Consider the following 22,966-nt stretch of genomic DNA (forward strand, 5'->3'; position numbering starts at 1 on the left):
GAAGATGTAGCAGGGGACACAAGTAAAAAGGAGTGTCCTCAGTACCAAAGTGTGATCCTGACAAGGAAACAGAAAAACCAGACAGAGGTGTGAATGTGAGCAGGCCAAAAATCTAGTCGACTGCTTGAGACAGTCATTCTGAAGGAAGCAGCAGTCTTTAGATACCGGGCAAGAACCTCTAGATCAACGGGCACAGAAGAGCGGTGTGGCAGAAGAAATGTTTGAGGAAGACACTGTGGGCCTGAGAACTCATTGCCACTGAGGTGTGGGGCCATCCTTGAGGTGGAGAGCAGGAGATGAGAGGCGCTGATGAGCTCATTTGCATAGAATGTTGTGGAGAAGCCCTGGGTTTGCACAAGCCCTCAAGCACCCTTTGATTCAGGAGGACATCTCCCCAATTTTGCAGATGAGAAGACAGAGACCAAGATACCCGGAGAGTCCTAGTGGGCAGGTCACACAATTGGTAAGTAAGCAAGCAAGAATGCCACTTAACCTGGTGGTATTTTCAGGTTGCCAGGCTTAGAAGGGCTTCTGCAGCAGGCCTTCTGTTAGCCCCTCCGTTTAAGCGCTCCCGACTTTCTCTGCTGCCTGATGCTCCCCACGTGGTACTCAGGGAGATGGTAGGCTTGGGAGTCCAAGGTCTAGAACTCCGGTGTCCAGCGTGGAGTACATAAACTCCATTACCATTACTAGCGCTCCCGTCTCTCTCACTTTCCCCAAGTCAAGGGTCCCAGGACAGCCACCAGCATTTGGGGGATAACATGTGGAGAGAGGTGAAGTACAAGAGTGGGTGTCCTAGCTGAACCTGAGTCTTGTAGCCTCGAATCGCCCGAACTGGAGCAGATCAAAGAACTGGAGATGCCTGGCAAGCAGCTGAATAGATCGAGACATCTTTAAATACCCGGAACGGAAAAGGGACCCCTCTAAACAGGGAATCCACCAAGGCAGGAGGAGCATCACGGGAGTCCTCTAGACCCCGAGACTAGGAGACAGGATGAAGGACCAGTCTAGGGCGGGGCAGGACTTGAGGGCGTTGGCTGTGTAGCCTGGCTCTAGCCAGAGGCGGAGCAGCTTCCCCAGGGTCCCCACATTGCCAGAACTGGAACCCCACGGGTGCACGGACTGCAACGCGGCCCGAGGCGCGGGAAATACGAGGCGGCCTCCCCAGTGGGTCCTCTCGTGGAGCCGCCCGCTCATCAGCCAGGGCCGAAAGATAGCGGGTGGTGGGTGGTCTGTGCTTTTCCAAAGTTTAAGAATAAAGCCAAAGCGGGACAGCGTCCCAGCGGCGGTTCTCAGGTCCTGATGTCAGAGCTCCCTAGACTGCAACACTCATCCTTCTGCTCAAAGACCCGGGGCAGGGTCTCTGGGAGAGATGTCCGGGAGTGGGGGCCAGCGGGCTCGGCTCTGCCCTCCGCACACCCGCCTGGGAGGCAATGGCGGGGGCAGGGGCGGAGGAGGCCCGGGGAGGGCGCGGGGGGGGGGGAGGGAAGAGGCTCGGGCCGCGGGGGGAGGGGAGCCGCAGACGCCGAGGCGAGGGACGCGCGAGGCGGGCGGCGGCTCGGAGCAGCGGCCGGGCGGGGGGCTCTGGAGGCCGGGCAGGCCAAGGGGGGGATCCCGAGAGCTCCATGAAGTCCCCCCGGGGCTGCGGACGGGGCGCTGGCTTGGGGAGGCTGTCGGGGGGGCCCCGACATTCATGGCAAGGCGGGGGCCGCGGCGGCGAGCTCGGAGTAAGTCGGGGCTTGGGGGGGTTCTGGGGGGGGGATCGGGTTCGCTGGCCGCGGGACGCCGGAGTGGGGCAGGAGGGACTCGGGGGCCCGGCCAGGGCGGGCCCGGCTGCTCCGTCTCCGTGTCAGTCTGCGGCGCCTCCTCGGAGCCCTGTGGAGTCGCCAGCCCCGCTGCCGCCGCTCAGTTCGGTGGCTTTTTTGGAAACTTGCAAATGTTTTCGTAGAGGAGGGGAGGGGGGAGCGAGGGAGTGACCGAAACCGAGCTTGGGGCCGCTAGAATAGCAGAGGCCAAAGCCGGGGAGCACGGGGAGGGTGGGGGGGTGGACGGTAGCTGAGGACCGACAGACAAGCAGACAGGCAGCCTCAGCGTCGGGGCAGCAGAAGCGCCCGTGCCGCTCGGGCGCACGCGGCGCGGGTCCGGAGGATGGGAAAGGGGTTGGAGGGGGGTGGCCACCAAGGACACGGGGATCCAGACTGAGCCGGGGAGCCGGGCCACGATGCCGCGGGAGAGCCCGGACCTGGCGGCAGGAACGCCGAAGGGCTCCGTGTCGTTGCAAAAGTCAGGATGGCATCCCCTAAGTTGCACGCCCCGCGCGACTCAAAACGCGCCCCCTGCCCCGCCCCGCCCCGATTCCCCTGTTGCCCACTGCCGCGGAGCTAAAAATAACAGCCTGGTCGCCCCCCGCAGACCGCGACCCCGACCCCTCCCCCGCCCCTCCCCCACTGGGCGTGGAGCGAAGCCACGGTTCCCAGTTCCCCCAAAGGGGGGGGGGGAGAAAAAAGACAGAGAGAAAGAAAGAAAGAAAAGGCGGCGCGGGAGGGGAGCGGGGGGCGGGCCGGGGGCGGGGGGCCCCAGCCATATGGATGTGATTTCTCCGCTCCGAGGCAGACAGGCCGCTCAGCAGCGCACGGCGCCCGCCCGCCGCCCGCCCGGCCTCAGGCTGCCTCCCTCCCTCCGCCCTCCCTCTCTCCATCGCGCCGGTTCGTTCTCTCGCTCGCCCTCGGCGAATGGGCCCCGCGTCGGGCTCCGGGGCCTCGGGCCGCCCGGACGCCGGGGTCCCCTAGGCCGGGGCGTGGGCGGGGCGGCCCGGCCTGACGCAGCTCTGCACCCTCCAACCATCACCAGGGCCGGCGGCGGCTGCCCCGAGGGACGCGGCCCTAGGCGGTGGCGATGGGGGCCGCCCGGATCGCACCCAGCCTGGCGCTCCTACTCTGCTGCCCAGTGCTCAGCTCCGCATATGCGCTGGTAAGTCTCTCTGGGTCCACACTCCAACACAGGACTCCTGGAATTGCTTTGGGGTTTCTGGGATGAGTGTAGACGCACATTCTTGGGTTCTCCTAATAGTCTGAACTCTGTGATGGGACCTCTGCCCCCCGACCCCCCGCCATGAACCAAGAACCCTGGTGCCTGCTCTCTTTGGGGTGTCTTACCGTAGGTTCCAGATGCCTGAAGTTTCCCCACTTCTGAAGACTTGGCTTGGGGTCCTGGGTCTGGAAACCCGTGGTTGCAGTTCCCCTACACCATGCTTCTGTGAGCATATGGCTTGGGTCGTATGTATCTTTTTCGGTGGCGATTCAGCAGGCTCTGTGTGGAGTCTCACAGACTGCATGGGGAGGGGGGGTCCGTTTTCGCAAGTTTTGTTGGCACCCGGTGCTCAAAGCTGTGTGCAAGAAGTCAGAAATCACTTAGACCGACGGTAGGATTTAGAGCCCTCTCCAAGTCTCAGGAACCTACAGATGCACAGACGTGTGCACGAATGGGAGCGCTTTACCCAAAGTGGAAGTCGGTTTGCCCAGAGAGGTGGGTGTGGTACGGAGGTCCCCCTGAAAGACACTGATCTTATAGTACACCTTGCAGAAGATATGTGCTGTGGGACATTCTTATGTGTGTGCTGATCTTTGCGGGGTACTGTGCGTGGTCTGAGAGGGAATACCAAGAGATGGAGTAGCAGAGAGGGACAGACAGACAGACAAAGGGGTTAGGATGAGCACTCTGGACTCCAGCGGGCAGAGACTTAGACCAGTAGACAAATAGGGAGCTGGAACGTGACCTCGGCTGGGGCTACCAGGGTCTGGGAGCCAGTTCTCTCCGTTCCCTTAGTTGTCTCATCCCAAGTGTCCAACCTATTCCTGAATCAGCTTTTTGCTTGATTTTAAGGTCTTGTTGTCCGCCTGTATCTAACTGTGACCAAGGTCTAGAGAGACAGAGCGAGTAGCTTCTTTCACAGGACAGTCTCGCATTTGAGAACACGGGAGTTCTGGGGCTCCTCCAGCTCAGCCTGCAGCTTGTGTGACCTTCGACTGTTTTCTCCATACCCTGGTTGCCCATCTGTGAACAGAGAGCCGAGAGAAACACTTGCCTGACACCCTTGCAGTTTGATGTCCTCCTCCTGTGCCCACACCCTCCGTTCTAGTCCAGCAAAGAACAGCCAAAGCCAGAGACTGCCCCAGAAGGGAACTTGTCCACAGAAAAACAAGTTCGGAGGGCCTGACCTCGCAGTTCAGGAGGTACTCCCAATGTAGAGGAGTACACATATATGTGTGTGTGGCTGATGGGTACTGTATCCTGAGTTGGTCCATAGGGTCATGTGTACTTGAGTTCACAAGCGCTTGAAGCTGTGGATCCACACATGACTCTGAGGGAAGCACAGCTGTATATACATGTGTGGGCATGCACGTGTGCACCCTATGGGTATGCACACGGGTCTATTGTTTGCTCGTTGGTATTCAACAAATGCCTCTGAGTTTTCTGTTTGTCAGTCCATTGTTCTAAGGTCAGCTAGTTAAGTCTTACCCACAACCCTCTGAGAAAGGTACTTTCCCTATTTTGTTTTTTTCTATCTCATCCAAATCCACAATCGCGGTGGCCATTGTCTCTTACGATAACCAAGTGTCAAGCCCTGCACCTTCAGTGTGGTGGATCGGAGCCCCTAGGGCCCCACAGCTCTCTTGAGGGAAGTTGACCGACATGCCAAGAACTTCCTGGTTTAGACGGGTCCTAAGCTGAAGGCAGAAAGACAAATGCTCCTGTGGCTGGCTGTACAGAGACCACGCCCTGACACTGGATCATCTCCTGCTTCAGGTCTAAGGGGTATATAGTCCAAGGGGTGGGGTGCGGATATAGTCCAAGGAACAGGGGCTTGGCCAACTCACTCACCCACCGACCTGTGGGATCCCTGGGCTCAGCTGGAGTCGGCAAACAACTGGCAACTTGCTCCATCTCCTTCCTAAGCCCAGGGGCTCCTGCCCTGTCCAGATGTGTACAGGTACAGACAAAACCATCCACCTCAGCTGCCACCAGACTTCCAGGCGACAATGCTCAGCCACGTCCAGGCCCAGGCTCATTTCTCCCGTGACCTTGGTCGAGGCACCAAAGAGCATCCTACCAGGAGAACACTGACCACAGCTGGACTCCCTCACGAAGAGGAGAAGCATAGGAGTAGGGTTTAGAGGAGGGGATAGGCCCTCTGCTTATGAGCAGGCAAACGGGTGGTCTTGCCCTCCGAGATTCCTTCCCCTAAGGATGCCTTAGAGAACCCTCTGCTCACATAAAAGTGAAGAGGCTGTAGCCAAAGGAGCTGACGCTCAGCCCTGCAGTGGTGGTGCACGCCTTGCCTTTAATCCCAGCACTTGGGAGGCAGAGGCAGGTGGATTTCTGAGTTCGAGGCCAGCCTGGTCTACAGAGTGAGTTCCAGGACAGCCAGGGTTTCACAGAGAAACCCTGTCTCAGAAAACCAGAAAAGGAGGAGGAGGAGGAGAAGGAGGAGGAGGAGAAAGAAGAGGAGAAGGAGGAGGAGGAGAAGGAGGAGGAGGAGGAGGAGGAGGAGGAGGAGGAGGAGGAGGAGGAGGAGAAGAAGAAGAAGAAGAAGAAGAAGAAGAAGAAGAAGAAGAAGAAGAAGAAGAAGAAGAAGAAGAAGAAGAAGAAGAAGAAGAAGAAGCTGACACTCAGCAGAGAGTTGGGCCTGTGTGTGGGCTAGGACCCTTGGATAGGGCTCCCCAGAGAAAGCGTGGTCTCTTAGGTTGGTTGTGGACACATTTCCTGCAATTTTTTTTTGTGTGTGCGTGCCTACGTGTGTTTGCAGGAGTGAGTTCTTTCCTCCTACCATGTGTGTTTCAGTATTGAACTCAGAGAGAAGACATTTTGGCAGGCCAAAGGGGGTTGCTTGTAAAAATGAGAAAGAATATGTATCAAGCGGTGGTTTCCGTGGAGTCTTGAGCTAGAGCCATGGATGTTCCCACCCATCCCCTAGCTGGCTTACAGCTCACCTTGTAAGACTCACAGAGACGAGATCTGAACCACTTGAACCCAGGACTTTCGATTTCTACAGGGGATTCTTCTAGGTGAGGTGAGAGCAAACTCTGGCCAAGAGGTCCTGTGTGTCACCTCGAGTTTTCCTCTTTCCAAATGAAACCTCTGTTGCTAATACCTGAGCGCATTTTCATAATTGTTTCCGTATTATTTTAATCTCTGTATGTGTATGTGTGCGTGTGTATGAGTACATGTGTGTGGGGTGGGGGTGGGGCACTCCAAAGGTCTGAGGATAGCCTGGGTGTGGTCCTCACCCTCTACCTTACTTGAGACAGAGTCACCAGGTTAGCCGGCTCTCAGCTTCTGAGACTCTGGTTCCTCTTTACGTGGGTTTGGGAATCTGAACTCTGCTTCTCATTCATGAGCACCAAGGAGCGTCCATGCCCACTGAGACATTGTTCAAATGAGCTGGGCAGTGGTGGCGCACGCCTTTAATCCCAGCACTTGGGAGGCGGAGGCAGGCAGATTTCTGAGTTCGAGGCCAGCCTGGTCTACAGAGTGAGTTCCAGGACAGCCAGGGCTACAGAAACCATCTCTGGGCTCTGTCAAATACCCAGCCCCTTTGTAGAGAAAGGCGTTTTGACAGTTTGGGGAGGGTCCTCCATCTCTTTCCCTGTGCTTTTGTATGCATAGCAACAAGAATGTCGCACATGTCTGCTGTTTTCTGTGTTTTTAAATAAGTATGCTGAGCTTTCCCATGGGCCTGTGTGACGCATGCATGCACCGTTTTATCTGAAGTTGTATCTTCATGTTTGTGAATACAAATCTTTTAGAATATATATTATGTTTTTTTTTTAATTGTTTGTATATTCTCGTGGGGTTCTGTGCAGGTTTTGTGCATGCAGGCATTGAGGAGAGCATATGAGGTCACCTGGAGCTGGGGTTACAGGCTGTTTGAAGCCACCTGAAGCAGATGCTAGGAACAGAACTTGGGTCCTCTTACAAGAATAGTATGTGCTCTTAACCACAGAGCCATCTCTCCAACCTCCAAATCCTTTTGTTGTTGTTCTTAATTTATTGTATGTTTTCTGTTCTGCCTGCATGTCTGTGCATCATATGCATGCAGTATCTGAGGAGGCCAGAAGACGGTGTCAGATCCCTTGGAACTGGAATTACAGGCAGTTATGAGCCACCATACGAGTGTAGGGAATTGAACCTGGGTCCTCTGGAAGAACAGCTAGTGCTTTTAAACAGAGGGCCATCTCTCTGGGTTCTTTTTAACCCTGTATAGTATTCCAAAGTATGGACGTCGTTAAGCATCGATGAGCGTTCGAATGCACATTTCTCTCAGTCATTTTCTCATTCTCTCTCTGTCTCTCTGTCTCTGTCTCTCTGTGTGCATGCGTGTGTGCACACACCCAAGTGTGTGCATGCCAGGGAAGTTCCAGATGGTGGCAGAGAAGCTCCTTGAAATGCCCTCTGGTTCACCACGTGACTGTTTCCTGGTAGGATATTTCTAGAATTTGTCTTTGCTGGGCCTGAGAACATGCACATTTTTTATTTTAATAGGCATAGCCAAATTGCCCTCTAAAAGCTGTGCTGGTTTATACTCACCAGGACCGACCACAGAGCCCTCTCCCTGCTGGGTTGTTTCACAGGATGTGATGAGGGTCCTTTTGTTTCAGCTTAGCATTTTGATAGGTTAAAAAAAAAAAAAAAACAGTGGTGTCTCCGGTCATTTTAATTTACCCTCTGCCAATGATTTTCAGACCTGATACTTGTTTCTTCTCCATCTGCCCAGAGAGCTTGCTCAGGGCCATTACCATCTTTCTGTGGGTTGTTTCTCTGGTGTGTATTGATCTGTCGAAGCTTTTTATATCACCTGCCTTAAACACATCCTCTTCCCTCACCCCACCCCCCAACTCCCAGAACTCCCTGAGTGCAGAGCAGTGGAGGGGGGCACGGGCCCTCCTGGGAACTTGGGTTTTCTTCGGAATGTTTTAATGAGGCGTCAAGCAGCCTCCCCCAGATTCCTGTTGTGGGCCTTCTGGGGACACTCCCTGGTCCGGCTACCACATCAGGAAGGCAGCTATTTCAGAGAGCCCCAGGAAAAAATAAAAGGTACGGTGGGGTTGTTGCAGAACCTTGAAAACGTCTTTAAGGTTCCTAGGAGAGGGCAGAGTTTGCTCAGGTTTGAAGACATTGCAGACTCCCAAGCTCCCTAAGACCGGGAGCTCCAGGGCAGCCTTGTGCCCAAGCCCAGTGAGCGAGAGCGAGCGAGCAGAGCGAGAGCACTACGGGGTTCCCATTCTGCTGACCAGGCTAGTGTTAGATTAGCCATCCGGTCCTTCTGGGCTAGCTCAGGTAGAGGCTGCCTGTGAAGATCCACCCTGTCCTAGCAGCCAACTCTGCCATCCCAGGCTCCAGCCCACCGCCTGCCCCAAAGGCAGCCACGCTGGCTGGCTGGCTGGCTGGCTGGGATGAGAGGCGGCACAGTGCCTCCCCCCCCAACCCTTCCCGGCCCCAGACACAGGCAGCCTGTTCAGGAAGGCCTGGCAAGGGGGAGGAAAGTCAGCACTTGTCAGTGGTGGTGGGGCAGGACGAGGAGCCCGTCCCAGCCTGCTGTGGCCAGCCAGATGGACAGAGGGCAGCAAGGGACAAGAGAACAGTCCCCAGCCAGCTGGCATGGGTCATGAGAGGTGCCAGCGTGGGTCCCCGTAGTAGAACCTGGAGAAAGGGTGCAGGAAGGCGAGACGGTCACAAGAGGATCTCCTGAGAGCCAAATATTTCCTTTTTACTTTGCCGAAGGCGTTCGCATCTTCAACACCAAGGCCCAATTGTGCTCTGCCCAGCTAGAGGGGTCAGCCTCATTCCAACATCAGTGCTGCTACTGCCTCCATGATCACATCACCACTGCACGAGCCCCCTTTGAGGATGCTTGCCTGATGTCGCAAGGGTTACAATACAGGGCGCTAGAGACATGAAGTGATGGCTGGGGCCTCAGCATCCGTGTAGCTGCATGTTTTCTTTGCTCCAGGACCGTTGCTTTGGTGTAAAGTACGCCTTAGCTCCACACTTGGCCCTCTCCTTCCAACTATTCCCTAGGCCTCAGTCTCCCTTCTATAAAATGGGTATGTCGTAGAAGTGAGGATGACAAGAGTGCCAGCAGCCACAGAGGGTCTTGTGGGACAGGAGCGCCCAGAGGTGAACACCAAATATGTCTGCCTTCTCCAGTGACGGGCAAGGAAGGGAAGCACACTGTCCCTTAAGGGACCAGGCTGATCCTGGCAAGGGGTGACTGATGTGACCCAAGAGGGGTCACAAGATTATGCAATAGAAGCACAGAGGCACACAAGTGTCGGAGCTGGAGAAGGGACTCCTGCATTTCCTCTGATTTGTCTGAAGGGATTTTTTTTTTTTTGACATGTCTGAGATCACAGACGTAAACGTGTGGAATCTGGCAGGGAGGAGAGCAAGCTAAGAGGAGTGGCCGTCCTTTGGGCGATGGTATGGGCCGCACTGTCTGTACCGGCAACAGTCACCAACCTTGACACATCAGCATACTGCCTTCATCCGCGCCCTGCTACCTCCTACTTCACTATTCTTCTTGGGGTCTCCCTGGGATTGAGGGGGTCTAAGCTAAATTAGAGCAGCCTAGCCAGGCATGGTGTCCATCTGTAATCTCAGCTCGCAGAGGCTGAAGTTCTCAGATCACGAGATTGAGACACACACACACACACACACACACACACACACACACACCCGCCTGAGCCTCTGAACTCAGGGACAGTCTTGTTGACAGTACACACTCCACAACTGGCTCAGCAGCCAGTTGTGGGTTTGTAAGGAGCCTGCCAATGATTTCAGCCCCTATCTGTCTGTAGATTTATCTGGAGCCTCACGGCCCCGTCTTGGTGTGTCACAGGCCGCCCTCCAAGCGCAGAGCTAAAGTTATGTCCGTCCAAGTTCACACACTCTAGATGTGCTGTGTCTGTACGAGAAGACTCCGTGCTGCACTGATGGAGGGAACGCTATGATAGGTGAATCAGAGGGACTGTCAGCTTCATCCACAAAGGGGAAGACAGTTTTCAGGACAGCTGCTGCCAGGGCAGGTGTCACACTCTCCTTGGTGAGTGTGACTAAAGTGACACCTGGCCGTGACCCCGATCCCTAGTTCCTCAGAGACTCAAGATAGGCGGATCCTGCACCTAAGAAGATGACAGCCTGATTCCTTAATACTCTGGAGCTTTGCCAAGAAGACAGCTCTCTTACAGGGGGAGGAGGTGGCTGGGCTGGGGAGGGGTGGGGAGCAGCAGACAGTGATGATGATGATGTCTGTCTGGTCAGAGTTGCCAGCATCTCCCCCTCCCCTCCATCATCCCTCTAAGGCCAGGATAGAGGACTGGTACTCTTGCGGGATCTGGCAGTGATCTTGAATGGTAGTGTGAGTTCAGGGGGCTCTCCAAGCACACCTCACCCGACTGCTCCCATTCCTGCCCCTCAGTTTCCTCTAGGGGTCCCACAGCCCATCAGCCCTTGCTGTGGACCCTTGGAGATGGGGCTGGAGGCGGGGGGATGGGAGTAGTGAGTTAGTCCTTTTGCTCACAGTGGCTGTAACAGCAGCCAGCTTGCCTCTGCCTGCCCTGCCCCGGCTTCTGATGCAGTAGTTGTTCATTTAAAGCCACGGACGGCCTCGCTGTCACAGGACATCAAAAGCACTGAGCTTTAGCAATTTTGCCGGAGACACTGCTTGATGGCGGAGGTGGGATTTGGCACGAGTGTTAGTGGAGAATCCCTGACACGCGGCTGAGAGACAGTAAGGGTGTCTGAGCATTCCAGATGAGGAGTTGTGTTCTGGGGCTGTCAGGGAGGAAGCCCTGGGGAGACGGCTGCCCCTTCCCTCTGGAGAAGTGTTCCCTCACTCTGAGCCACATCCGGCATGGCAGGTCTGTCTTGAGTGGGGTGACAAAGAAGTAGATCTTAACGCCCAGGGAGGTCAGAGGCAAGGCCATTGCCCTGGGGATGATGAAGCAGTATGGAGGAGGATTCTAGAAGCATATGGCCTTTTCTGTCCGGGAGACGAGACTCTGGAAAAGGAGGCAGGTGGAAGGGTAAGCAGCCGTCCACCCCAGGCCCCTGAGTGGCCGGGGTAATCAATCTAGGGGCATGGGGAGGGTTACCAATCCCCCCATGGGACGTTTTCAATCCCTGACTGCTTACCTCTAATCTAGGCCTCCAGTTTAAACTCCCTGGTCATTTCAGTGGTTAGCCCGGCCATCAGGAGACCAGTGCATCAGCAAGTCTTCAGAGATGGGAGGTTTGGTCAGTTCCTTAAACTCACTCCTTAAACTGGGACAAAACTGTGGTGAATTACATATCTTGAGAGGGGTGGCATTGGGCAGAAGGAAGGGGCCATAGAAGAATGGGTGTGGTAGGGAAATGATCGGACAGCGGGTATGGATGGTGGTTTTGGAGTAAGTGGTAATATTAGCAGTGGTGCTTATGTTGCCTGTGATGTTGCCTGTAGGCAGATGGCGACGCTGTCTGGGGATGCTGTGATGGTGCTCATAGTAATGGCGATGGTAATGGTGGAGGCCCAATTATGGCAGTGATGATGGTGGTAACAGTGGCTGTATCGATGGTAACAGTGGGAATGGTACTGTTGGCAGTGGTGATGGTCACCTCGGGAGTGGTGATGGTCACCTCGGGAGTGGTGATGGTGATATTGGTGCTGATCGGGAGGGAGTAGTAGTTGATGGAGATGTTAACCACAGGGACTGACTGAATGGTAGGGAGTAGATTCTGTAATGGGAGTGTGAGGTGTGTAAGAATCAGACCCTTGAGTAGCTGGATCTCCGGTGTCAGAGGCATTAGGAGAGCTTCAGGATGGCTTCGGAGGTCTCTGGATCCCTACCAGCCTGCTCCAGCCAGCTCTGTCGTAGGTGTGGTCCGATCAGTGGGAGGTTAGAGCTGTGGAACCCACTTCAACCTTCCTGGGACCCCTAGGCTGAGTCCTGAGGGTCCATTTCAGACTCAGGCTCCAGAAGCTGCAGGCACAGACATGCATGTTAGAAAAATTCTGCAACACTCCTAGAAGCCCTCACAAAGTCCTTTGCCCACAAACATGTACACACGCGTTTTTCACAAACACATCAGGCTCCAGGGCTCAAATTTACGCGTTAGGCAGTTCCTTCGTGACGACTTAACAGGAATGGGGCACACAGAAGTTCACACACTGGCCAGACAGCGTGTGCGCAGTCAGTCACACGCACGCGCAAAGACGCTAGCGCGCCTCCGCTAAGTAAAACCAGCAAAACTCTGCGGAGCCAATTGGAGACTCCTTGGCCTGAAAGCCCGGAGCAGCTGCCGCCAAGAGACGCGGTCAATTAACTTCTGCTGCAGCCGGGCTCCCTGACCCAGGCCGCCCGCCCCCTCCCGCCGGCTCGGCCCGGCCCGCCCCTACCCTGGCCCGCCTCCTTCCTTCCAGGCCTCCAAGCTCTCTGCCTCTCGTAGCTCCGCCCTTATTTAAGGGACCCGCCTACACGGCCAGGCGAGGGCTTTCAGAGCTGCCTGCTCAGGGTGATCAGGCTGTGTTCTTTGGAGTTTAAGGAAGAGGTAGGCTTTCTAGGGGAGTCTCGGGGGCCATGAGGTCTGAGGTACATGGCTCTGACTGCCCTGGGCTGTCTCAGAGTATCACACCCCGGACTACTCCCAGGCAAGATGCTGGCCCCAGCCTCCAGGGGAGGCTCAGATCTTCTCCCGCAGTCTCAGCAAGAGACTCTCCCTGACCCCTTGCACTGTTCTCTTTTCCGGGGTTAAAATGATGTTGCTGGCTCCCCCGTGGGTGGACAGAGTGGAAAGAGGACATTCCTGCAGAGAGGTCAGTAGGAGCAAAGGCCTGTGCGGGGTTACCCATGTCCTCCGCACCATCTGCTAGGATGAGCTTCCAGTGGGATGAAAGACTCCTAGGACTGCATGTGGGGGTGCAGCCCGGCCCCCTGGCTCCGCCATTCTCCCTCTTTGAGGTCCTCAGTAGGAAGGGTGAGACTCTGACCCTTCACTGGGAAAAGCACCGACTGACCACTGGGTCAGCATGGAAAATGGTGGTTGTCATGGTCCCTGGGGACCTTGAGACTTGAAGGGATCCGGGCTGGATTTGTCTCCTCAGAGTTCAGCGCTCCTGATCCTACCCCGATCCCCAGCAGGCAGCCAGGACCCCGTGGGGCTCCATTCTGAGACAATCCACCATTCCCACGTGCCCCAGGGGGGTGGACTAGACAAAGACTGTCAGTGGGTGTCGGGTTACTGGTGGACAGACAGACGGACAGACAGACAGACAAGACAAGACAGCCCCCATTCTTTCTCCTCCCTGCAAGGGGCAGGTCCTAACCATTGAGTTACCATGGCTTCAGAACTTTAAAAGGGAATCTCTGGAAGGCAGATGCTCCCCCACGGGTCAGACTTCCTACATTCTCTCTAAAGGGATCACCTTTGGAAAGGGGGAAATCCCTGGGGAGGTTGCATGACTTTGGGACCAGCCGCCTCACTTGGAAGTGCTGCCTACAGTCTGACCTTTGGCTTGGCAGGTGGACGCAGATGATGTCTTTACCAAAGAGGAACAGATTTTCCTGCTGCATCGTGCCCAGGCGCAATGTGAGAAGCTACTCAAAGAAGTTCTGCACACGGCAGGTGGGGGTGGGGAAAGGAGGTGGGCCTGAGGTCGGCATGCGGAAAGGGTGGGAGTTTAGGCAGCAGAGAAGAATGAGCAAGAGTGAGCTTTGAAGGAGTTGGAGGTGTTAACGTAGGGAGGTGGATCCAGCAAGGGTGAAGTCAGCAGACTCAGGTGATCTTTACCTTCCTGGACTCAGGAAAGTGCTGTCTGCTCACAGCCCTCAGCCCTCAGCCCCAGCCATGGCCTTGCGGGGGGGGGGGGGGGGGGCAGGGAGGAGGGAGAGAGCGAAGAACCTGTGGAGAAATTGCTAAAAGATATATAGGTCTCCCTTTGCATATGGAGAAGGCAGACACTGGCACAGGGTCCCAGTGGATTTAGATGGCGTGAGGCAAACCAGGAACTTTGATGAGGGTGCCGGTCCCTCAGGGTGGGCTGGGCCAGCTTCCTTAAAGAAAAGATGGCCAAGCCAGGCCTAGAAGGATGAGAGAGAAGGTCTCTGGAACAGAGCTCTTGCATAAAAGTAGGGTCCCTAGAACTAGATGGGATTGGCGGGATAGGGGGTGGGGACGGGTGTGTGTGACTCAGCCTATAGCCTGGACAGAGGGTGCTTGATCTCTAAGGGACATTTGCACAGGGAAGGAAGGCATCTCCCATCTAATCTCACAGTTCTGATCCCCCATCTCAGGGGTCTCCTGTCTGTCCCTTCCTTGCGTCTATTTCCTGGAAGCAGGTACGGACTATGTTGGCATTCATCCGGGCTTCTGAGGTCTGGCTGATCTCCTCAGCAGAGGACGGCAGACCCTGGCTAACTATCCCTTCAGAGCAGCTTTCTCCCTGGAGCTGGCTCTCGGGTCACTGGGGGCCGGCAGTGGCGCATACCCAGGACACGAGCAAATGGTGACAGCCCTACGAAGCATGAGGACTTTGTTCACATTTGTAAAGACTCCCTCTGCATACCGAGCTGCACCTATCCTGGCCCACCTGTGGCTCCCAGTCACACCAAGGGTAGGGACAGATGAGCCCTGTCACATGATCCTAAATGGGATCCTCTTCCTAGTTGTGGAGCCCACAGTTTGGGTACATCTCTGACTCCCTCTCCATCCATCACAGAACCCCTCCCTGAGGGTGGAGGCAGGAAAATGCTGTGCATCTTTGTCACCCTAGGCCAAGTCGCCTGGACTCGGCTTCCCACAGACCCCAATGTAGGGTACCCAAGGTACCCCGGTTTTGGCTACAGCTGAAATCACACAAGTCAGATAGTAGGAAGGACTTTCTGGCTAAGGACAGAAGCCTCCAGTGTCTTTTCAAGGAAGAAAGTCCAGGTCCCAGCTCAGGCGTTGTCTTCGAGGGCTCTTGTAGAAGCTGCAGGCCCCTGACCTGGGTGTCCTAGGGCAGAGGATGGAGAAGGTGGGCTCATGTGTCCACTCCTAACACAATGCACTCTCCTGGCTGTGTCACCAGCCTCCTCACCCTCGCAGCAGGCTAGCCCGACTTGATTTTCACCTTTACCCTTCCATCCACCTCTTCGAGTTTTAGGCATGCGCCCCCTGGCGGGCTGTCCCCTCCTTCGCGGTTCTGCCTCCTGGCCTGCCAGGCGGTCCACCTTCAGGCTGACCCCAACTCCTTTGTCATTCACCCCCTATGACCCTCTGCTGACCTGGCAAACACATCACGGTGTCTGAGTCACTTGCTTGTCCTTTCTGATCTTCCAGCGGCCTGAGTGTCAGCACCCTGGGTAGGGTCAACTCAGTCTAAGAAGGAGGAGCTAGTGAGAGGGTGGGCAGTAATCAGGGCTGTAGGTTATAGCACAACTGATGGCTAAAACCACCCTGATTTCTCCAGCCAACATAATGGAGTCAGACAAGGGGTGGACACCAGCGTCTACATCAGGGAAGCCCAGGAAAGAGAAGGCATCGGGAAAATTCTACCCTGAGTCTAAAGAGAACAAGGACGTGCCCACTGGCAGCAGGCGCCGAGGTATGTCTGTCCACCTTGCCCCTTACCCCTCCTTAGGCAGTCATTTGGCCGGACTCAGATCCACCTGTCTCCACCAATGTGAGTTCCTACGGAAAGTCAGAGACCGAAGCTCCCTTCCCAGAAAAGCAGGCCACGAGACAGCCCGAGAGGCATCACAAGTGGGGGTGGGGTCAGGTGAGTTAGGCAGCCTCAGAATGCGAGGAAATGTGCAGAAAAGACTCACTGGCACTCCCCAGAAGAGGATTCAGAGCTACCGGAAACCCATGATCCACTGAGGTAAAGAGAGGACAGAGTCCTGAGAGGCAGAGTCGGGAAGAGGTACAGAACGACAGAGGGAACAATATACTCAACCCAAAAGTCTGCTATGTCAAAAGAAGTACAAAAAGAGACAGAGTGGGAAGAGCCACAGACACAGCAAGAAAGGAGGGCAGCCTCAGAGGGAGGCAGACAGTGGGACAAGGAGAGAAGAGGAGAGAGAGAAACAGGGTTGCCTCGGGGAGGTGAGGAGAGACAAACACAGAGCCCGAGCTGTGGCCACAAGGCCAGTTAGAGCCAGCAGGGTGGGCAGCAGATTCCAGATGGGCCACATCTGGGAGCCTGTGGTCACCCTGCGGCTCCCCAGGGACCAGAGGGAATTGTGGGCCTGGCCGGGTGGGGCTGGGAATATGGCGCCCAGGACAGAGAGCCTTTCACGGAGCTGGGCGGATCCAGCCCTCGAGGCTGCCTTCCAGGGAGGTTAGAGAGTCCTGTGGTCAAAGCCCTGCAGTGCGGGCAGAGGGGGCCGCAAGCTGGGGTGGAATGTGAATGGATGATCTGGAGGCTGGGGACCCTCTGAGGTCACTTAGCATGGCTGTCACGGCTCCGAAGAGAGACGTGTCACTGTCCTTTGAGACTCAGCATTAGCACTCGGATTTAGAGGATGGTGTAGCTCTACTGAGTGGTCAGTCATGAGTCTTCTGGGCAAGCCTGGACAGACGGCATCTAGGCTGACATCCGTCAGCTTCCCAAGAGGAAATGGAAATGCGGAGAGCGGGGGACACCTGCGTGAGCTTAGGTTAGCAGCGCTTTAGAAGTTCAGCTGGCACGGAGCGCCAGATTTCCTTCTGTGGTCTCTAGGGAAGGGACACGCAGGGAGCCTGCGAACTGAGGGGAAATCTGAGAAAATGGCTCTTCTTCAAACTGGGGACAGGTGGAACCCTGTGAGTTCAAGGCCAACCTGGTCTGTCTACAGAGTAAAACAATGTCTTTTTTTTTTTTTTAAGTCTCTTCCTCAGAGAGCAGGCCTGGCTGAGCCCGTGAGGCCGAGGACTGTGTCCTGTAGCTTCAGCATGGCATCCAGTACTCTTAACCCCTCAGACCTGGGAAATGGGACTCATGTTAAGTTCTCCCATCCCAGGGACTGCAGTAAAGTCTCTGAAGCCATTGGCTTTAGGGATTAAGGGCAAGTTGTTTCTAGAATGCCCTCAGCCTGATGTTTCCAGTCACAGGGCACAGTGTCCCTGTGGAAACCACAAGTGTGTTCGTGTCCCTGGGCTGTGACTATGGTTCTGACTCTGTTTCCTCTGGGCACAGGGCGTCCCTGTCTGCCGGAGTGGGACAACATCGTCTGCTGGCCGTTAGGGGCCCCAGGTGAAGTGGTGGCAGTACCTTGTCCCGATTACATTTATGACTTCAATCACAAAGGTGAGGGTAGCCAAATGGGTGAGGAGCCCAGGATGTCGTAAACTGGAGTTCAGAGCCTCAGGGCTCCAGATCTCCTTGCCTGTCCTGACTGTCCGGTGGCCCTTCAGGCCATGCCTACAGACGCTGTGACCGCAATGGCAGCTGGGAGGTGGTTCCAGGGCACAACCGGACGTGGGCCAACTACAGCGAGTGCCTCAAGTTCATGACCAATGAGACTCGGGAGCGGGTGCGCACCTCCTCCCTCCCCAGCTTGACCCTTAAGACCACGCCCGCCCCCTTAGCGAACCTCAACCTAGCCGACTCTCCTAGCCTTCACCTCTCCAGCAACCTTAGCTCATTCCCCACTTTGCCCTCGGTGCCCACGCTGAGTCCCAGTTTTCTCTTTCTCACCTGCGCAGGAGGTATTTGACCGCCTAGGCATGATCTACACCGTGGGATACTCCATGTCTCTTGCCTCCCTCACCGTGGCCGTGCTCATCCTAGCCTATTTTAGGTGGGCGGGGCAAAGCCGGCGAGGGGTGGGGCGTGGTGTAGGGTGGGGCCGGAGGGGTACAGGGTGCGAGCCTCCTTTTTCCCCCTTCACTGCATCCATCCTCCCCCACCCCCTGCGTGATGTCCCCACTTACCGCGCACAGCCGGCTTCCTGCCCACCGCTGCGTCCCCCGTGCCCTCACCCACGGTGATGTCGCACGCCCGCAGGCGGCTGCACTGCACGCGCAACTACATCCACATGCACATGTTCCTGTCGTTTATGCTGCGCGCCGCGAGCATCTTCGTGAAGGACGCTGTGCTCTACTCTGGCTTCACGCTGGATGAGGCCGAGCGCCTCACAGAGGAAGAGTTGCATATCATCGCGCAGGTGCCGCCCCCGCCCGCCGCTGCGGCCGTCGGCTACGTGAGTGCCCCCTCTGCCCCCGCACCTACAGCCCGTCCGTTCCCCTCCTCCAGCTTCAGGCCAGCAGGCCCACCTCACAGGGACCCTCATGCGGCTCAGCTCACTGCCCCTTCCCCACCCCGCCTTACTGCTAACCACTCCCAGTGGCCCCCTTCCCTCCAAGCTGGAGCGCCCCAACCCCTCCTCCCATCTCCTTGCCACCTGCTGCTAACACCTCACCCCCACGCCAAGTCCCAACCCAGCAGCCCAGAGTGAACTTCCCTCTCCCCGTCTTGTAGACCAAACCTTGCCTCTAAGATGCAGGTTCTGCCTTTTGGAACTAACTGTGGGGTTGGTCTCTTAGGCTGGCTGCCGAGTGGCTGTGACCTTCTTCCTCTACTTCCTGGCTACCAACTACTACTGGATTCTGGTGGAGGGGCTGTATTTGCACAGCCTCATCTTCATGGCCTTCTTCTCCGAGAAGAAGTACCTGTGGGGCTTCACCATCTTTGGCTGGGGTACGGAGACCCACGTGGTGGGTAGGGTGAAGGCGGACTTGTGTGAGGTCCGCTCTCACAGGGCAAGTCCTGTCCCTCATGTTTTGTAGCAGGCTGGGGTCCTGCCCATCCTGCTGTGACTTAGGTTCCAGGTTTAAGGGACTCAGCTTGACTATGGGCAGGGTTCACCCAGTGCTGTTGGCTTGACCTGGTGGTTCAGCTCTCTTAGGGCGATAATTCCTGGAGACAAGATGAGGTTAAACTTGGGACCAGAGTGGGATCTTCAGTCATCAGTTAGCCTGGGGTTGGGGGTGTAGTATGGAGTCTCCTTCTACCCAGAGCCCCGAGGTTGGGGCTCACATCTGTTACCAGGAGGTGAGGTCCAGCAGCTCAGCCCCATTTAGCTTCGGCCTCTTTGCAGTGGTTTCCCGGGATGCTGCGGTCCTACCATCCCCCCCTCCCCCCGCCCTTGGATCAAGTTACTGATAATTGGTCATTGCTGTCCGGCCGCCCCAGAGCTTGGCTGGGCCCTGGGGAAAGCTGCCAGACTGGAGGGTAGGCCAGTGGCTCGAGGCTCCTGGGCTCAGCATCTACAGAGCCTTCATCTCCACAGCCTCCTTGGCCTTGGCACATACCCTACCCCTGACCTCACCGTGGCAAGTCCCAGAGCCGGGCAGATCTGGGCCTGATTCCAGGAACTAACACAAGCTGCTGGGCTAGAAGGCATCTGGGTGGGCTGGAAACACGTGGATTAGGGAACACATAGAACCTTCCGATCTGGGAATGTCACACCCTTACCACAAACCCAGGTGACACCTTTACCCTCCAAGGATCCACCAGGCTGGGAATGAGGCTGGGGAAGGGAATCAGGCTCCCTTCACCCTGGAAGATAACCTCTATTTTATCTACCCTCATCCATGAAAGCTAGGACCTTTTGATCCAGGCTTAGAGAGGGAGTTTCAGAACAGAAAAATTGCCAGTCCCCGGCGCTCATGGCTGCTTTAAGCCCAGAGCAGAATGAACCGGGATAAGCTGTCAGTACCATGTTATTTTTTTTTGCATATGCCCAGCAGGTGTGCACAGGTGCTCAAGGAACCTAAAAGGGGCAGAGAACTGCACTGAGTCCTGAGGGCTGGCCCCTCAGGCTGTTAGGTTGCCGTTAAGCAGCCATGTGCCCAGGGAGAGGGGTGAGGGCAGTAGGCTGAGGAAAGTCACTGGGTTTGGGGCAGAGTGCACACCCCTCACGGCTTCCCCTCTGCACACAGGTCTGCCTGCTGTCTTCGTGGCTGTGTGGGTTGGTGTCAGAGCAACCTTGGCGAACACTGGGTAGGTGTATGTGTGGGGGTAGGACGGGGGGCAGGGACCTTGACACAGCTGGAAATGCACTGGTTCCCTCTCCTATGAGTCATGGGGGAGAGTCCATGCACCAGCAGTTCCAGTCTCAGGAATTCCTGATCAGCCTTCAGCCAGAGTCACAGGGTCCTCAGAGTCCTAGGAGATGACTTCCGGAGAGGCCTGAGAGTGCCTCAGGCCTGGACACGTGCGACTCTCATCCTGTGTCTGTAACAGCCCGTGCCAGAGCAGGACAACTCTGGGGCCCTGGTGGTCTGGCTGAGGAGGAGGTGGCCAGTGGCTAACGCTTCACGCTCCCTTAGGTGCTGGGACCTGAGTTCCGGGCACAAGAAGTGGATCATCCAGGTGCCCATCCTGGCATCTGTTGTGGTAAGCCAGGGTTGGGAGCAGTGTGGTTACAAGCCTGGGTGACGAGCCCTTAACAAGAACATCTGGTGGCTTCCCTGGATCCCAAGGACCAGAAACCCAAAGACCTGAAGACCTCGTGATTCCTACTGCAGTCTAGATGGGGAGGCTAAGGGCCCTAGGGGCCACGTAGAGACACGGGGACAGAGTAGGGAGGACCTGAGGCGTGGCCACACTTGCTGCCTGGATTTAGTCTCCAATACCGGTTCCCTCCCGCAGCTCAACTTCATCCTCTTCCTCAACATCATCCGGGTGCTTGCCAGGAAGCTTCGGGAGACCAACGCGGGCCGGTGCGACACCAGGCAGCAGTACCGGTGAGTTCAGGCTCTTTGGATTTGGGGTGGAATTCAGGGTACCGCCTGGTACCAAGCTTATGCTAGAGCGAAGGCCTGCTGGTGTGCTGCACCTCCAGCCACCCTCAGACGGCTGCACTGGGGAAATCAAAGGGACAGGTGGGTAGAGATTGGTTCCAAAAGATATCTGCTCAGGAAACACCCAAGAGTTAGGTCACGGGAGAAGGTGTGCATGCCAGCAGGTGCAGAGGGCCCAGGGACACAGCGACTGCCCTAGCTACCGGAGGACACCTTCCAAGGAGCCCGAGTAACGAGTTGCCCAAGTTGCCTTCTTGGCCGAGCCGTCCTTGGCCGCGCTTGGTTGCAAAGCCACAGGCACCAGAGCCTCCGGCTCCTCCATCATTTCTGGAGCTTGGGCCTGGGGTGGGGTGGGGGAGGAAGCGCTATGGTGTGGGGCAGGAACATGGCCTAACCTGCGTGCCCCGGGGCCAGGAAGCTGCTCAGGTCCACGTTGGTGCTCGTGCCGCTCTTCGGTGTCCACTACACCGTCTTCATGGCCTTGCCGTACACCGAGGTCTCAGGGACATTGTGGCAGATCCAGATGCACTATGAGATGCTCTTCAACTCCTTCCAGGTGTGTGGCCTTCCTGAGGTCCTGGGGGACGGGGTGGGGTGAGATGTGGACCTGACTGTGTGTGCCTCTCTCTACAGGGATTTTTTGTTGCCATCATATACTGTTTCTGCAATGGTGAGGTAAGCAAAGGTGATGTGGTAAAAACAGGCAGGGGTGATGTGGTGGGAGCAGGTAGGGGTGAGGTGGTGGGAGCAGGCAGGGGTGAGGTGGTAGGAGCAGACAGAGGTGAGGTGGTGGGAGCAGGCAGGGGGTGAGGTGGTGGGAGCGGGCAGGGGTGAGGTGGTGGGAGCGGGCAGGGGTGAGGTGGTGGGAGCGGGCAGGGGTGAGGTGGTGGGAGCGGCCAGGAGTGAGGTGGTGGGAGCGGGCAGGGGTGAGGTGGTGGGAGCGGGCAGGGGTGAGGTGGTGGGAGCAGGCAGGGGTGAGGTGGTGGGAGCGGGCAGGGGTGAGGTGGTGGGAGCAGGCAGGGGTGAGGTGGTGGGAGCAGTCCCTCCATTCTCTCCCCTGCCCCTATTCTTTCTTTGCTCCTGGAGAACCTTCCTGACAACATTGTGAAGGTTCAGAGAAGGCTTCAAACATGACTCAGGCGCAAAATGTACGGGATGTGTGTGCTCTTCCGCGTGTGGCATAGCAAAGTGTCCCTCGGACCGACCCAGAGAGGAATTGTTTTAGAACTCAGTCTGAGGCCTCAGCCATCTTTGGGCCATTTGAGCTTTTGGATTCTGGCTGTGTCCATTTCTGTATTCTGGGGATTGGGATCAGATTAACCTTGGGCTTCTCCAGAAGTCTCTTATCATTTAGTGTGGGGATGGTGGCCGGAAACATGGCAGAGGGTTAAGGGCGCACCTGACTGCCACCCATATATCTCCCCAAGGTACAAGCGGAGATTAGGAAATCTTGGAGTCGCTGGACCCTGGCGTTGGACTTCAAGCGTAAGGCACGTAGTGGGAGTAGCAGCTACAGCTACGGCCCGATGGTGTCCCACACGAGTGTGACCAATGTGGGCCCCCGTGCAGGACTCAGCCTTCCCCTCAGCCCCCGCCTGCTTCCCGCTGCCACCAATGGCCACTCCCAGCTGCCTTGCCATGCCAAGCCAGGGGCTCCAACTGTCGAGAATGAGGCCATACCAGTTACCATGGCGGTCCCCAAGGACGACGGATTCCTTAATGGCTCCTGCTCGGGCCTGGATGAGGAGGCCTCCGGGTCTGCACGGCCGCCTCCATTGTTGCAGGAAGAATGGGAAACGGTCATGTGACTGGGCACCAAGGGGCTGGCATGAGCAGATGGACAGATGGACCAAGGAGCCAGTGTTTGGCTGGTTGTCTATTCAGGAATGGACCAGGAAGATAAACAAAAGGAAAAAAAGAACAAAAAAAAAAGAAAAGAAAAGAAAGAAGGGTGTGTGGCTTCCTGTGTTGCGCTCAAGGAAGCCTGGGGCTCAGAACCATGAGAGGGTTTGGGAGTGCACTGCCCATGGTTGGGAGAAGGACCCTGGCTCTCATTATGTAGGAAGGGTCTGGGATTCGGCGATTCAGAACTGTCCAACAGAAGGGGGACTCTGCTCTTCAGGCCCAGAAAAGGGCTTCCAAACTAGCTCAGTTAGTAGAG

At 56.4% G+C, this 22,966-nt stretch overlaps 1 protein-coding gene across 5 annotated transcripts; it reads left to right on the plus strand.

Moving 5' to 3' along the window:
• Positions 1-1,539: 1,539 nt before the first annotated feature.
• Positions 1,540-22,721, plus strand: Pth1r (parathyroid hormone 1 receptor). Of its 5 annotated transcripts, none has more exons than XM_052187110.1 (15): positions 1,642-1,727; positions 2,851-2,970; positions 13,560-13,662; positions 15,488-15,622; positions 17,195-17,305; positions 17,413-17,531; positions 17,704-17,798; positions 18,005-18,200; positions 18,544-18,697; positions 19,942-20,002; positions 20,332-20,398; positions 20,654-20,748; positions 21,220-21,361; positions 21,439-21,480; positions 22,233-22,721. In XM_052187110.1, the coding sequence occupies exons 2-15, from the start codon at positions 2,896-2,898 to the stop codon at positions 22,611-22,613; spliced, it is 1,776 nt and encodes a 591-aa protein (XP_052043070.1). In that variant the 5' UTR covers positions 1,642-1,727; positions 2,851-2,895; the 3' UTR covers positions 22,614-22,721. The 5 variants fall into 5 exon arrangements, with proteins under 5 accessions (XP_052043071.1, XP_052043069.1, XP_052043070.1 ...); XM_052187112.1 differs by having other exon boundaries at positions 13,560-13,626; XM_052187111.1 differs by lacking the exon at positions 2,851-2,970 and having other exon boundaries at positions 1,540-1,727; positions 13,560-13,626.
• The last annotated feature ends 245 nt before the right edge of the window (positions 22,722-22,966 follow it).

Source organism: Apodemus sylvaticus, chromosome 7 (assembly GCF_947179515.1).
Source record: "Apodemus sylvaticus chromosome 7, mApoSyl1.1, whole genome shotgun sequence".
In the NCBI taxonomy this organism is placed as follows: Eukaryota; Metazoa; Chordata; class Mammalia; order Rodentia; family Muridae; genus Apodemus; species Apodemus sylvaticus.